Source organism: Ranitomeya variabilis, chromosome 4 (assembly GCF_051348905.1).
Source record: "Ranitomeya variabilis isolate aRanVar5 chromosome 4, aRanVar5.hap1, whole genome shotgun sequence".
NCBI classification, from domain to species: domain Eukaryota; kingdom Metazoa; phylum Chordata; class Amphibia; order Anura; family Dendrobatidae; genus Ranitomeya; species Ranitomeya variabilis.
In genome coordinates, this window is record NC_135235.1 from 664,986,852 (window position 1) to 665,000,891 (window position 14,040).

The 14,040-nt window shown below is 45.3% G+C and overlaps 1 protein-coding gene across 2 annotated transcripts in view; it reads left to right on the plus strand.

Annotated features, from left to right (window-relative positions):
- LOC143766241 (uncharacterized) overlaps positions 1-14,040 on the plus strand; it is a 102,456-nt gene that overhangs the window by 75,247 nt on the left and 13,169 nt on the right. For both annotated transcript variants that reach the window (XM_077253758.1, XM_077253760.1), the window contains exons 2-6: positions 4,193-4,343; positions 4,468-4,647; positions 4,731-4,854; positions 4,938-5,035; positions 5,235-5,325. In XM_077253758.1, coding sequence (XP_077109873.1) covers positions 4,272-4,343; positions 4,468-4,647; positions 4,731-4,854; positions 4,938-5,035; positions 5,235-5,325 — 565 coding nt within the window. In that variant the 5' untranslated portion in view covers positions 4,193-4,271. The remainder of the gene's footprint in view (positions 1-4,192; positions 4,344-4,467; positions 4,648-4,730; positions 4,855-4,937; positions 5,036-5,234; positions 5,326-14,040) is intronic.

Consider the following 14,040-nt stretch of genomic DNA (forward strand, 5'->3'; position numbering starts at 1 on the left):
TGTGCGGTCAGTATTAAAAACTAAAAATCCACGCAGAGTTTACAAAAATGATCTCCACACCGACTCACGGTGTGGAGGGGCAAATCTGCTTCCCCAGAGCTTCCAGCTAGCCTGAATATTTCATAATGGCAAGCTGGACAAAAAGAAACATAACTTAAACTGAGCAGTAAAGTCCAAAGCAAAGGAACAACCAAAGAACTAGCAAGAACTTATCTTATGCTGAAATGGACAGGCCATCAGAAAAATCCAAGGAGAGATCTGAATCCAACCCAGAGAACATTGACAGCTGGCATGAACTACAGACCAGAGCCAAGTTAAATAGCAAGGCCAGGGGAGCCGATTAGTGAAAGCAGCTGCTACGGCTAAACTCAAGGAGCAGCAGTTCCACTCGAAACCACCAGAGGGAGCCCAAGGGCAGAACTCACAAAAGTACCATTCATAACCACAGGAGGGAGCCCAAGAACGGAATTCACAACAGTTGTCATATAAAAGAATGTTTTCTAATACACATGGCAAAGCCAAGAGCTTTAACTCCACCATCTCCAATGTGTTGGTCACGGAAATGCTGCCTTTCCGTTTGGTAGATACAGATGGTTTCCGAAAGTTGATGGCCGTCGCAGTCCCCCAGTACCAGTTGCTCAGTTGCCGTAACTTCTCTAAGAAAGCTGTGCGTGGGCTACAGCAGCATGTCGCAAACAACATCACCCATTCCTTGACTAAATCTATGTCTGCCAGGGTGCACTTCACCACAGACAATTGGACGATTAAGCATGGCCCAGGGAGTTACATCTCGCTGACTGGAACCTGCTTGACTCCGGTGGCTGTGGGGGAGGGGGCTGCTCCAAAAGTCTTGGAATCCCCAAGGCTTGCAGGACAAACCTCTGTATTTCACACTTGCTCCACTGCTTCTGCCTTCTCAACCACCTCTATTGCCTCCATCTGCGCCCTCAACCTCTGCCTTAATTAGACACGCGTTCCAACAATGCAGAGTGAATCCTCACCACCTCGGTATGGCGCAGCTAGTGCTCACAGCAAATCGGCAGTGTTAAAATTGATATGTCTTGGAGATCGCAGTCATACAGCTGAAGAGTTGTGGACATCTCTGCATGGCGAGTTTAAGCAATGGCTGTCTCCGCTAAATGTGGATCCAAGGCCGTGTCCGATAATGGTGCAAACCTGGGGGTGGCCCTACACCAAGGCAAGTTCACACCCGTGCCTTGCATGGCTCACGTCCTCAACCTGGTAGTACAGCATTTTATCCAAAACTGTCCTGGCCTGGGTGAGCTGCTGCAGAACGCACTGAAGCTGTGTGCTCACTTCCGCCGTTGCACCCCTCAGGTCATTGACTTCCATCGATACAGAGGTCTTTGTCCATGCCAGTTAACAGGTTGATATACGATGTGCCGACATGGTGGAATTCCACTCTGCCCATGTTGCAGTGACTGTGGCAGCAGCAATGAGCCCTGACGCAGTATGTCATGTTGTATAGCCTGGGCCAACGCAGTATGGACGTGGCGCATATCACTTTCACGGAGTGGTCACAGATTAAGGACCTCTGCACAGATTCTAAATGGCTACTAAAATGGTTATTGATGACCTTGCCATCATCAGCATTGCCTCCTCTTCCTTCATTAGCGTCCCCGGCACCTGCGCTTTAAGTTTGAAGGGCAGCGCAACTGCGCATGCCCGAAAACAAACTAACAGCGCAGGCGCTGGGAACCCTAATGAAGGAAGAGGAGGCGGCGCCCGGCGCGCAGAGGCCCTGAGTGACTGCTGTGGTGCATCTGTGTCAGGGGGGGAAAGACCTGCCCCCAGGTCTAATTCGAGGTATGAGGGGCATATTATAAAAGCAATTATTTCAGCGTTGGCAGGGACCAGAACTAAAAGAGCCACCTTGACAGAATGCAGCGTTAGTGCTGCACAAGGTGGCTCTTTTAGTTAAAAACACCTTGTGACAGGTTCCCTTTAAGTTTAACTTGTTTGAGAATGTGGGTGACATGGATTTGTTGTAGAAAGTTAATAGGGTGTTTTGTGGATTCTGATGGCCAGGAGTTTGTCATGGGAACTTTATTATTTAAGAACTGGGATATGGTATAGTTAGGCATATTGGACCATAGGTCATATATATCTAGGTAGTTGGGGTCTAGAAAGTATGGAATTAAGCAGATAGGAGCTAAAGCTGAGGGAGTGTTTTGAAAAAGAAGGGCTTTATTTAACATCCTTTTAATTTTCAGGGTAGTGGAGGTGATTCCATCTAGCTCAAAATCAGTTGAGGGAGGATCGTCTGTCCAGATGTATTTCTGCGGTTGCTTTCCAAATAGAAGTTCCAGGTCTGGTTTATTGCTGTGTTTTAAAGAGTCTGCTAGTCTTATCCAACTGCCCAGGTGGATTGCTTTATAGTAGGAATGAATATCTGGTAGCCCCAGACCTCCTAAAGATTTAGGTTGAGTTAGAAAGTTGTACTGTAATCTTGCTTTTTTATATTTCCAAATAAAGAGGGAAATGATTTGTTTAATCGTTGAAAGAAAATTGTTCGGGAGACTGATGGGTAACATGTTCATTGTGTACAATATTTTTGGTAGTACGTAAGATTTTACGTTTATCCTCCCTATCCATGACAAATAGGGTATGTCATAGGATTTTAAAAGGGTTTTGATGGTATTGATAGGAGGGGTGGGTACAAAATTATTTTGATATAAGGAATTAGGGTCATTGGTGATTTTAACTCCTAGATATTTAATATATTTTGAGGGCCGTTTAAAAGGTGTATTATTCTGAAGTGTTATAATATGTTTTTTTGGGCTAAGATATGTAGGGCTTTTCATTTATCCAAGTTGGTTTTTAAAGTTTGACAGCTCCCCAAATTGCTCAAAGATTTGTGTTAGTTTAGGGAACGATTCTCTGGGGTTTGTGAGTAAAAGCAAGAGATTGTCTGCAAAGACCACAGCTTTTTGTTCTAAACGCTCAACATGGAGTCCCTGAATGTCCGTCTCCTGCCTAATTTTCTGTATAAGGGTTTCCATGACTATTATAAAGAGAGAAAGTGAGAGAGGGCAGCATTAGTGGGTTCCATTTTGGATCTTGAAACTCTAAAGAAAGAACCATTAACTCTAGCTCTTCCTGTGGGTTGGGAGAAGAGTGTTAGAATTCCATTTATAATTGCTGGTGGAAAAGGAAATCTTTCCAAGGTGCTGGCCATGAAGCCCCAGCTAATCCTATCGAACGCCTTTTCGGCATCTGCACCTAATTATTTTAAATATGAAGACTCCTGATTGGGTCTCCATCTGCTGGGTTGGCTGCAGTGGAAGAGGGTTTTGCTCCCCATTATACTAGTTATACTCTGTTGAAATTGATGCCACTTTGGTGGTGTGTGCCACTAATTTTTGTAAATGTGTAGATTACTGGTTGAGTCACCTTTATATGTGTTGCCTGTAGCAGTAGGCTTCTTAAACCATCAGGCCTCTACTCTCCTGAGTCAACGACCCGTGTTACTATCCTTAACTTTTTCTGACAATAGTAGTCCACGAAACTGATGTCTGTGCCACTTAAGCGTGGCTGAGCATCAAAGCAGGTTGACCTGTTGCATGTAGTATCAGGGCTCCCAGCATGGCAGACCTACACTCACCCACCTCGTCTTAATTTGAAGTTCAATTCAAAGCTGTAAATACTGGCCCAGACCTTGATACCTCATGCATGGCTGATTGTTGCTGTGTCATTCTAAAATTTGTACTGTGGGTCAATTGAGGCCACTTTCCTGTTGTTTGCCCCCTTATTTCATGTGTTTTGACAGCTTTTGGGCCCGTTAGAAGGCGCTGTGTATGTGTTTTTTTGTCTCCCCTTGATTTCAATGGTGGTTTGCTGTGTTCGATGAACATTCGACGAATGACTTGGCGAATATTGTAAATTTGGCAATCGTTATCCAAACCCAATATTGAAATATTCGCTCATCTCTACTTATGATACCTATGGCCAATTAGTTGCCGAAGCAATAGCCATCATAGCTAGTGATTGGGGGCACAGAGGAGATGACTTGGTCAGTAATTCAACTTATGTTCCACTCTGTGCAAGTTTAGAGAATACAACATTTACAAATTATATCTCATCATTTATTTCCTCATATTATCTCCAGTAATTGTATTTTTACACTGGATTCTTTATGATGTTACATTGGTCTCATCTTCTTCACATTCAGGTCACTACGATACCAGATTCTCTCAGTGGAGATCATCTATATTTAGGCAATTTTTCTGGTTTACTCATCAAGGTTGGATATGGACAAGAACAAAACGGCTGATAAGCTTTTACAACTCACCCTAGAGATCCTCTTCCGGCTTACTGGAGAGGTGAGAGATTCTGATTACATTACATCATTCTTATCTATGGGAATAACAGATGGACAGAACTGGAGAGGTGAGGACTCTGGAAGTGTCTGTAGTGAGATTTACTAATGTTTCTCTTCATAACCAGGATTACACAGTAGTGAAAAATACCTCTAGTGAGCGCTGTCAGGCCCCTGTGTGTGAGAGATGGGGAAGACCCCTGAGTCCAATCACAGGGCCTCCACCTCACCCCCTGATACATGAGGACATCAAAGAACAGAAGATCCTAGAACTTACCTACAAGATGATTGAGCTGCTGACTGGAGAGGTGACACTGCTGGGAATGCTGGGATATTATACAGAAACGTTATGAAGGGAATAGGGTGTTAACTGCATCATTGTATGTTTCAGGTTGCTATGAGGTGTCGGGATGTTTCCGTCTATTTCTCCATGGAGGAGTGGGAGTATTTAGAAGGACACAAAGACCTGTACAAGGATGTCTTGTTTGAGGTTCCCCAGTACCTCACATCGCCAGGTAATAGACAGGACTAAATACACAAGGCCTATAATTATCTGCATGTAAAGAATGAATTCAGTCCCTGTATGTGTTTCCTGCAGATCTATCCAGTAAGAGGACAACACCAGAGAGATGTCCCCATCCTCTTCTTCCACAGGACTGTAAACAAGAAGATCCCAATGTTCCTCAGGATCATCAGGTAGATGGAGAGAAGGTGTCATGAGATCTCCCCTATGATGTGTAGACGGCTGTGAAGGTCTTGTGCTCAGCCATGTTTTTATCCACCAGTATTATATGTGTTATACTTGTGTAATGACAGCGATGGAGATGGCAGGATTAGAGCTGATCATAGATGTGACTTCTCCATCTGTCTATGACTTTTACAATATCTTTTTCAGGGTGAAGATCTGACCCATATTAATAATACAGAGACATATGTGAGGAGTGATGAGGGGTGCAAAGAGGAGATTCCTACAGATAACCACCAAGGTGAGTAATAACAAATAAATACAGACTCACATATTCTTTTCAGTCATCAGCTTTCTCTGCTTTATCAGTGGTGTAGTCCGGACATATCACAATCATGTGATTACCATTCTGCCGTTAGACCCCTGTATTTTACTCCACCCTATACTTTTCAAATTACTTTGGGCAATGAAAGCCCTTCTTTTATAGAGCTTACAACCTAGAGGTTCCACCTACCTCATGGAATTAGAAGACACTGACCATTGCCTGCCCAGATCTGTAAACTACAAAGCCAAATAACAGCGTATATAAAATGTGCTGACAAGTTAGAAAATCACTTGAAGAAAAATTATTATGAATGTCTTGTAAGAGAAAGCGGAGGGTAATGATGCTGTTGGCTTCCTAGAACCCTAATATCTTTTTGGATAAATCAACATTTTCTCCCCTTTGTGCTGCTGAATGTGCTCATATGGTCACTACAAGACCAGGTTTAGTCTTTGTGGCCAAACTTTGCTTTTATGATTGACAACATAAAATGTTCAGTGAGGACCAAGTGTGAATTTCTTTACAATAACAGCAGAGTTTCCTTCATCCTGAATTTTTTAATTCTTTTAAAACCTACTAACTTCAAAGAGAATTTTCACTGGTAACATACTGGAGAGGAGACACAGTATGTTTCACTGCGGTTATTAGTTAGTTTCAGTCATTTGAGCCTGAAAGTTGGCTCTAGCATGTTATGTGTTGGGAGGGGATAATCGCCCATCACAGGGCCAAGTTTATTGTAAACAGCTAAAGAATTAGGCAGGACGGATTGTTCACCTTCCATTATCCAGTGTGGTCCAGCAGGCAAAAGTTTAACCTCAGACTGAGTCTGTGCTCTGAATGTGAGGAATGCGAGCTAACTTCCAAAACTGTGCTCTTGTCAAACAAAGCTGAACCCTGCGGACCCCACACTTATGTGGAAGGTAATGAGTGGTGGTTTTTTTAGGCGAATAAGACTGAGTCTATTGATGTCTATTTTTCTTTTGGACTCGTTTTTGAAACATGTTTTTAATAAACCAGTTAAAGATTTAAATGATAAAGTACTCCTCTGAGTACCTCATTAAGCAGCTGAGTGAGCTGATCTACCATAGTTGAAGCTAGAAGTGCAGGCAAGATCCCCAGTAGGTAAGTGTGATGGCTGTGGACAAACTACATGTTCTGGGTGAAGGCGGCCATAAGTATAGAAGAGTGGTCGGACAAAATGGAGGAGCTGATCAAGCACCTGGTCCAAGTTCAGCAACTGCAACAGAGGCAGCAACACACGGTGCTTACGCAGCAAATGTAACTCCTTGCAGATGCATTTCATGGTAGGGTGACCGCCCTATCCCAAGTAGAGATGATAACGCACACATCTGAAAGGCAGTAAGACGTGCTATGCAAAAGATGACCCCGGGTGACTATGTAGAAGTTGTCCCATGTCCACAAACTTATGGACCTAAGCCTAGTGAGGCACGGTTCATAATATGCCTATCTGTCTTCTAGTGAGGACTGTCAACCCAGGAATAGGTCACAGACATGTCCCGTGATGGTAAGTGGTGTACTGGTGTTATGGAAATATTTGGGTTGGATAAATGTATCCCTCTGTGTGTGCTGCGGCCGCTCCCAATTAGACTGAGTATTTTGAGCGCTCATCAAGAATGGACTGTACACAACTTTGACAGAACAACATTCCATCAATACTGATACTTTATTGTACATACATAGTTTTATATTTTCACATAGAAAGGAGTGGTTAGGGGTTGTCAGGGGTTAATTACCATATTGTCTAGCTCCTCTGTCATTGGTTATCTAAACATATATGGAATATTGTGATTAATGCTCATATGACTGCTGATTAAGCTGATTAAGCAACTAGAATTGAGCTCTCTGCATGTAGGACAGAGTTGAGACATCTGACACTGTTGGTCTGCCGTTTCAGCAAGATTCAGCTATATTCTAGGCATTATTTCAGACATCTGACCCAACTTCCGCTTTTTGGGATGGAAAACCCCATATGATCTGTCTGGCTTATATCAGTTCGTGTCAGCCATTTTAAACCATTTATTATAATGTATATATTAGCTGTGAGCATATGAGTATATATGATTATAGAGGGGTATACATGCAAGTGAGATCTACATGATATATATATTTCTATCACACTGGTGTCTGATTTCATGGACACTGGAAGTCTGGTAACTAGTGTTGAGCATTCCGATACCGCAAGTATCGGGTATCGGCCGATCCTTGCGGTATCGGAATTCCGATACCGAGATCCGATATTTTTGTGGTATCGGGTATCGGAATCGGAAGTCCCCACAGTGCTAAAATCACTATAATGTAAAGTGGGCGGTGCGTGGGCGGAGACTGCGTGTCTCTGTGCGGGCGGGGTCTGTGCGGGCCTGCCAGGGATCTCATTCTATGCGGCCGGCGCTGTATGCGGCTTGATGCGGCGTGCCGGGGCTTGATGCGGCGTGGGAGGGCTCTGCGGCGTGCTGGGGGGGTCTATGCGGCGTGCTGGGGGGGTCTATGCGGCGTGAGGGGCTCTCTGCGGCGTTCTGGGGCGTCTATGCGGCGTGCTGGGGGATCTATGCGGCGTGAGGGGCTCTCTGCGGCGTTCTGGGGCGTCTATGCGGCGTGCTGGGGGATCTATGCGGCGTGAGGGGCTCTCTGCGGCGTTCTGGGGCGTCTATGCGGCGTGCTGGGGGGTCTATGCGGCGTGCTGGGGGGTCTATGCGGCGTGCTGGGGGGTCTATGCGGCGTGCGGGGGTCTCAGCGGCGTGCTGGGGGGTCTCTGCGGCGTGGGGGGGGTGTCTCTGCGGCGTGGGGGGGGGTCTCTGCGGCGTGGGGGGGGTCTCTGCGGCGTGCGGGGGTCTCTGCGGCGTGGGGGGGGTCTCTGCGGCGTGGGGGGGGTCTCTGCGGCGTGGGGGGGGTCTCTGCGGCGTGGGGGGGGTCTCTGCGGCGTGCGGGGGTCTCAGTGCGGGCATCGTCCGATGGGACTACAAGTCCCATCGGGCTATGCCTGCTACACTGACAGTGATTGACACATTAGCCAATGATGGGACAGTAGTAGTCCCATCATCCGGCTAATGTGTTGAATGAAAAAAAAAAAAATACTCCATACATACATTCTACATACATAAATACATATAGACATACAGTACATTCATACATTACATACATGACATACATTACATTAAACATAGATTACATACTCACCATTACTTGTCATTTTGATCCCCGAAGCCAGTGTCATCTATAAAAAATGTGAAAAAAACAAACAACCAATATACTCCCTGTCCGCAGAAATCCACGAGTGTCCCACGACGATCTCCCGTGGAGAGCAGCAGCATCAAATAATGCGACCGCTCTCTAGGGGCTCAGAAACACAATGACGGGAGGAAGGTATCCTTCCGCCACTGTATTCCTCCGCCGCTGTAAAAAAAAAAGTCCCTAGTCTCACTTTATGGCATTGCTGTATGAGACATTTTCCCATGCAGCAATTATATAAAGTGACACTTTGAACTCAGGTAACCTCAGTGATGCACTGCAGGAGCCATTGTCTCCTGTCAGTGTGTCACTGAGGGTCCTATAGAGCAGTGACGTCACCCGATGTCACTGTTCTATAGGGGAGATCGTCGTGGGACACTCGTTATTAATTGGACTACGGCGGACAGGTAGTATGCGGTTTATTATTTTACGTTTTTTGCAGGCGCTGAAGTATGGTAAGTATGGTGAAATGAAGAATATTAAAATACTTTTTCCTAATGTGTGCGTGTTTTATTAACCCTTTTCTTACTATTGGATTAATAACGGATAGGCGTCTTATTGACGCCTCTCCGTTATTAACCCGGCTTAATGTCACCTTACGATAGCAAGGTGACATTAACCCCTTATTACCCCATATCCCACCGCTACACGGGAGTGGGAAGAGAGGGGCTAAGTGCCGGAATTGGCGCATCTTACGGATGCGCCATTTTCGGGGCGGCTGCGGACTGGTATTTGTAGCCGGGGGGGGGGGGCCAATATCCATGGCCCCTCTCTAGGCTATGAATATCAGCCCGCAGCTGTCTGCGTAGCCTTTCTGGCTATAAAATATAGGGGGACCCCACGTCATTTTTTTGGGGGGTCCCCCTATTTTAATAGCCAGTAAAGGCTACGCAGACAGCTGTGAGCTGATATTCATAGCAGGCTACAAATATTGGCCCCCGGCCGTCGGCTTTCCCCCTCTGGCGCAGAAAATTGCGCGGGAGCCCACGCCGTTTTTTTCCATTTTTTTTTTTTTTAAATTCAACGCTCATAAAGGCCTCTTTCACCCTTGCGTCAGTACGGGTCCGTCGCTATGCGTCGAGCCGACGTACCGACGCACGTTGTGAAATTTGTACACGACGTGGGCAGCGGATGCAGTTTTTCAACGCATCCACTGCCCATTCTGAAGTGCGGGGAGGAGGGGGCAGAGTTTCTGCTGCGCATGCGCAGTAGAAAATGGCAGACGCGACGGACAAAAAAACGTTCACTTGAACGTTTTTTCGTGCCGACGGTCCGCCAAAACTCGACGGATCCGTTGCAGAACGGACGCGACGTGTGGCCATTCGTCGCGATCCGTCGCTAATACAAATCTATGGGGGAAAAAAATGCATCCTGCGAGCACATTTGCAGGATCCGTTTTTTTCCGCCAGATCCGTTTTTTCAGTCGGATCCGTTGTTTTCCGCCAGATCGGTTTTTTTCCACCGGATCCGTTTTTTTCCGCTAGATCCGGTTTTTTTCCGCCGGATCCGTTTTTTCCTGCCGGATCCATTTTTTTCCGCCAGATCCGTTTTTTCTCATAGAGTTGTAATAGCGCCGGATTGCGCCTGATGGCCACACATTTCATCCGTTTTTTGCAGGATTCGTAAAAAAAAACTTTCCGCCGGACGGAAAACTCATAGGAACGTTTTTTGTCCGTTATTTTTCATGCATGTTTCCATTCAAATCATGCACATTTTCCGTTTATTTATTTTCCAAAAACCTCATCAAAACCTGCATCAAAACTAAACTGCATGAAAAACCGCACCAAAAACCTGCATCAAAAACAGCATCAAAAACCGCACCAAAAACCTGCAGCAAAAAAAGCACCAAAAACTGCATCAAAAACTGAACCAAAAACTACATCAAAAACCGCACCAAAAACATGCAGCAAAAAACACCAAAAACTGCATCAAATACTGCACCAAAAACTGCAGCAAAAACCTGCAGCAAAAAAGCACCAAAAACTGCATCAAAAACGGCATCAAAAACCTGCAGCAAAAAAAGCACCAAAAACAGCACCAAAAACCTGCAGCAAAAAAAGCACCAAAAACTGCATCAAAAACCGCATCAAAAAGCTACATCAAAAACAGCACCAAAAACTGCATCAAAAACCGCATCAAAAACTGCACCAAAAACCTGCAGCAAAAAAGCACCAAAAACTGCATCAAAAACGGCATCAAAAACCTGCAGCAAAAAAAGCACCAAAAACTGCATCAAAAACCTCAACAAAAAGCTACATAAAAAACAGCACCAAAAACTGCATCAAAAACCTGCAGCAAAAAAAGCACCAAAAACTGCATCAAAAACTGAACCAAAAACTACATCAAAAACATGCAGCAAAAAAGCACCAAAAACTGCATCAAAAAACGCATCAAAAACTGCACCAAAAACTGCATCAAAAACCGCACCAAAAACCTGCAGCAAAAAAGCACCAAAAACTGCATCAAAAACAGCACCAAAAACCTGCAGCAAAAAAAGCACCAAAAACTGCATCAAAAACCGCATCAAAAAGCTACATCAAAAACCGCACCAAAACCTGCATCAAAAACCGCATCAAAAACTGCACCAAAAACTGCATCAAAACCTGCATAAAAAACTGGTGCAGTTTTGATGCAGTTTTTGCTGCAGGTTTTTGGTGCGGTTTTTGATGCAGTTTTTGGTGCAGTATTTGATGCAGTTTTTGGTGCTTTTTTTGCTCCAGCTTTTTGATGCGGTTTTTGATGCAGTTTTTGGTGCAGTTTTTGATGCAGTTTTTGGTGCTTTTTTGCTGCAGGTTTTTGGTGCGGTTTTTGATGCAGTTTTTGGTGCTGTTTTTGATGTAGCTTTTTGATGCGGTTTTTGATGCAGTTTTTGGTGCTTTTTTTGCTGCAGTTTTTTGGTGCTGTTTTTGATGCAGTTTTTGGTGCTGTTTTTGATGTAGCTTTTTGATGCGGTTTTTGATGCAGTTTTTGGTGCTTTTTTTGCTGCAGTTTTTTGCTGCAGTTTTTTGGTGCGGTTTTTGATGCAGTTTTTGATGCAGTTTTTGGTGCTTTTTTGCTGCAGGTTTTTGGTGCGGTTTTTGATGCAGTTTTTGGTGCGGTTTTTGATGCAGTTTTTGGTGCGGTTTTTGATGCAGGTTTTTGGTGCGGTTTTTGATGCTGTTTTTGATGCAGGTTTTTGGTGCGGTTTTTCATGCAGTTTTGATGCAGGTTTTGATGAGGTTTTTGGAAAATAAATAAACGGAAAATGTGCATGATTTGAATGGAAACATGCATGAAAAATAACGGACAAAAAACGTTCCTATGAGTTTTCCGTCCGGCGGAAAGTTTTTTTTTACGAATCCTGCAAAAAACGGATGAAATGTGTGGCCATCAGGCGCAATCCGGCGCTATTACAACTCTATGAGAAAAAACGGATCTGGCGGGAAAAAATGGATCCGGCAGGAAAAAACGGATCTGGCGGAAAAAAAACGGATCTGGTGGAAAAAAACGGATCCGGTGGAAAAAAACAGATCTGGCAGAAAAAAACGGATCCAATGTAAAAAAAACGGATCTGGCGGAAAAAAACGGATCCGGTGGAAAAAAACCGATCTGGCGGAAAACAACGGATCCGACTGAAAAAACGGATCTGGCGGAAAAAAACGGATCCTGCAAATGTGCTCGCAGGATGCATTTTTTTCCCCATAGATTTGTATTAGCGACGGATCGCGACGAATGGCCACACGTCGCGTCCGTTCTGCAACGGATCCGTCGAGTTTTGGCGGACTGTCGGCACGAAAAAACGTTCAAGTGAACGTTTTTTTGTCCGTCGCGTCTGCCATTTTCTACTGCGCATGCGCAGCAGAAACTCTGCCCCCTCCTCCCCGCACTTCAGAATGGGCAGTGGATGCGTTGAAAAACTGCATCCGCTGCCCACGTCGTGTACAAATTTCACAACGTGCATCGGTACGTCGGCTCGACGCATAGCGACGGACCCGTACTGACGCAAGGGTGAAAGAGGCCTTTATGAGCGTTGAATTAAAAAAAAAAAAAATGGAAAAAAACGTCGTGGGCTCCCGCGCAATTTTCTGCGCCAGAGGGGGAAAGCCGACGGCCGGGGGCCAATATTTGTAGCCTGCTATGAATATCAGCTCGCAGCTGTCTGCGTAGCCTTTACTGGCTATTAAAATAGGGGGACCCCCCAAAAAAAATGACGTGGGGTCCCCCTATATTTTATAGCCAGAAAGGCTACGCAGACAGCTGCGGGCTGATATTCATAGCCTAGAGAGGGGCCATGGATATTGGCCCCCCCCCGGCTACAAATACCAGTCCGCAGCCGCCCCGAAAATGGCGCATCCGTAAGATGCGCCAATTCCGGCACTTAGCCCCTCTCTTCCCACTCCCGTGTAGCGGTGGGATATGGGGTAATAAGGGGTTAATGTCACCTTGCTATCGTAAGGTGACATTAAGCCGGGTTAATAACGGAGAGGCGTCAATAAGACGCCTATCCGTTATTAATCCAATAGTAAGAAAAGGGTTAATAAAACACGCACACATTAGGAAAAAGTATTTTAATATTCTTCATTTCACCATACTTACCATACTTCAGCGCCTGCAAAAAACGTAAAATAATAAACCGCATACTACCTGTCCGCCGTAGTCCAATTAATAACGAGTGTCCCACGACGATCTCCCCTATAGAACAGTGACATCGGGTGACGTCACTGCTCTATAGGACCCTCAGTGACACACTGACAGGAGACAATGGCTCCTGCAGTGCATCACTGAGGTTACCTGAGTTCAAAGTGTCACTTTATATAATTGCTGCATGGGAAAATGTCTCATACAGCAATGCCATAAAGTGAGACTAGGGACTTTTTTTTTTACAGCGGCGGAGGAATACAGTGGCGGAAGGATACCTTCCTCCCGTCATTGTGTTTCTGAGCCCCTAGAGAGCGGTCGCATTATTTGATGCTGCTGCTCTCCACGGGAGATCGTCGTGGGACACTCGTGGATTTCTGCGGACAGGGAGTATATTGGTTGTTTGTTTTTTTCACATTTTTTATAGATGACACTGGCTTCGGGGATCAAAATGACAAGTAATGGTGAGTATGTAATCTATGTTTAATGTAATGTATGTCATGTATGTAATGTATGAATGTACTGTATGTCTATATGTATTTATGTATGTAGAATGTATGTATGGAGTATTTTTTTTTTTTTCATTCAACACATTAGCCGGATGATGGGACTACTACTGTCCCATCATTGGCTAATGTGTCAATCACTGTCAGTGTAGCAGGCATAGCCCGATGGGACTTGTAGTCCCATCGGACGATGCCCGCACTGAGACCCCCGCACGCCGCAGAGACCCCCCCACGCCGCAGAGACCCCCCCCCACGCTGCAGAGACCCCCGCACGCCGCAGAGACCCCCCCCACGCCGCAGAGACCCCCCCCCCACGCCGCAGAGA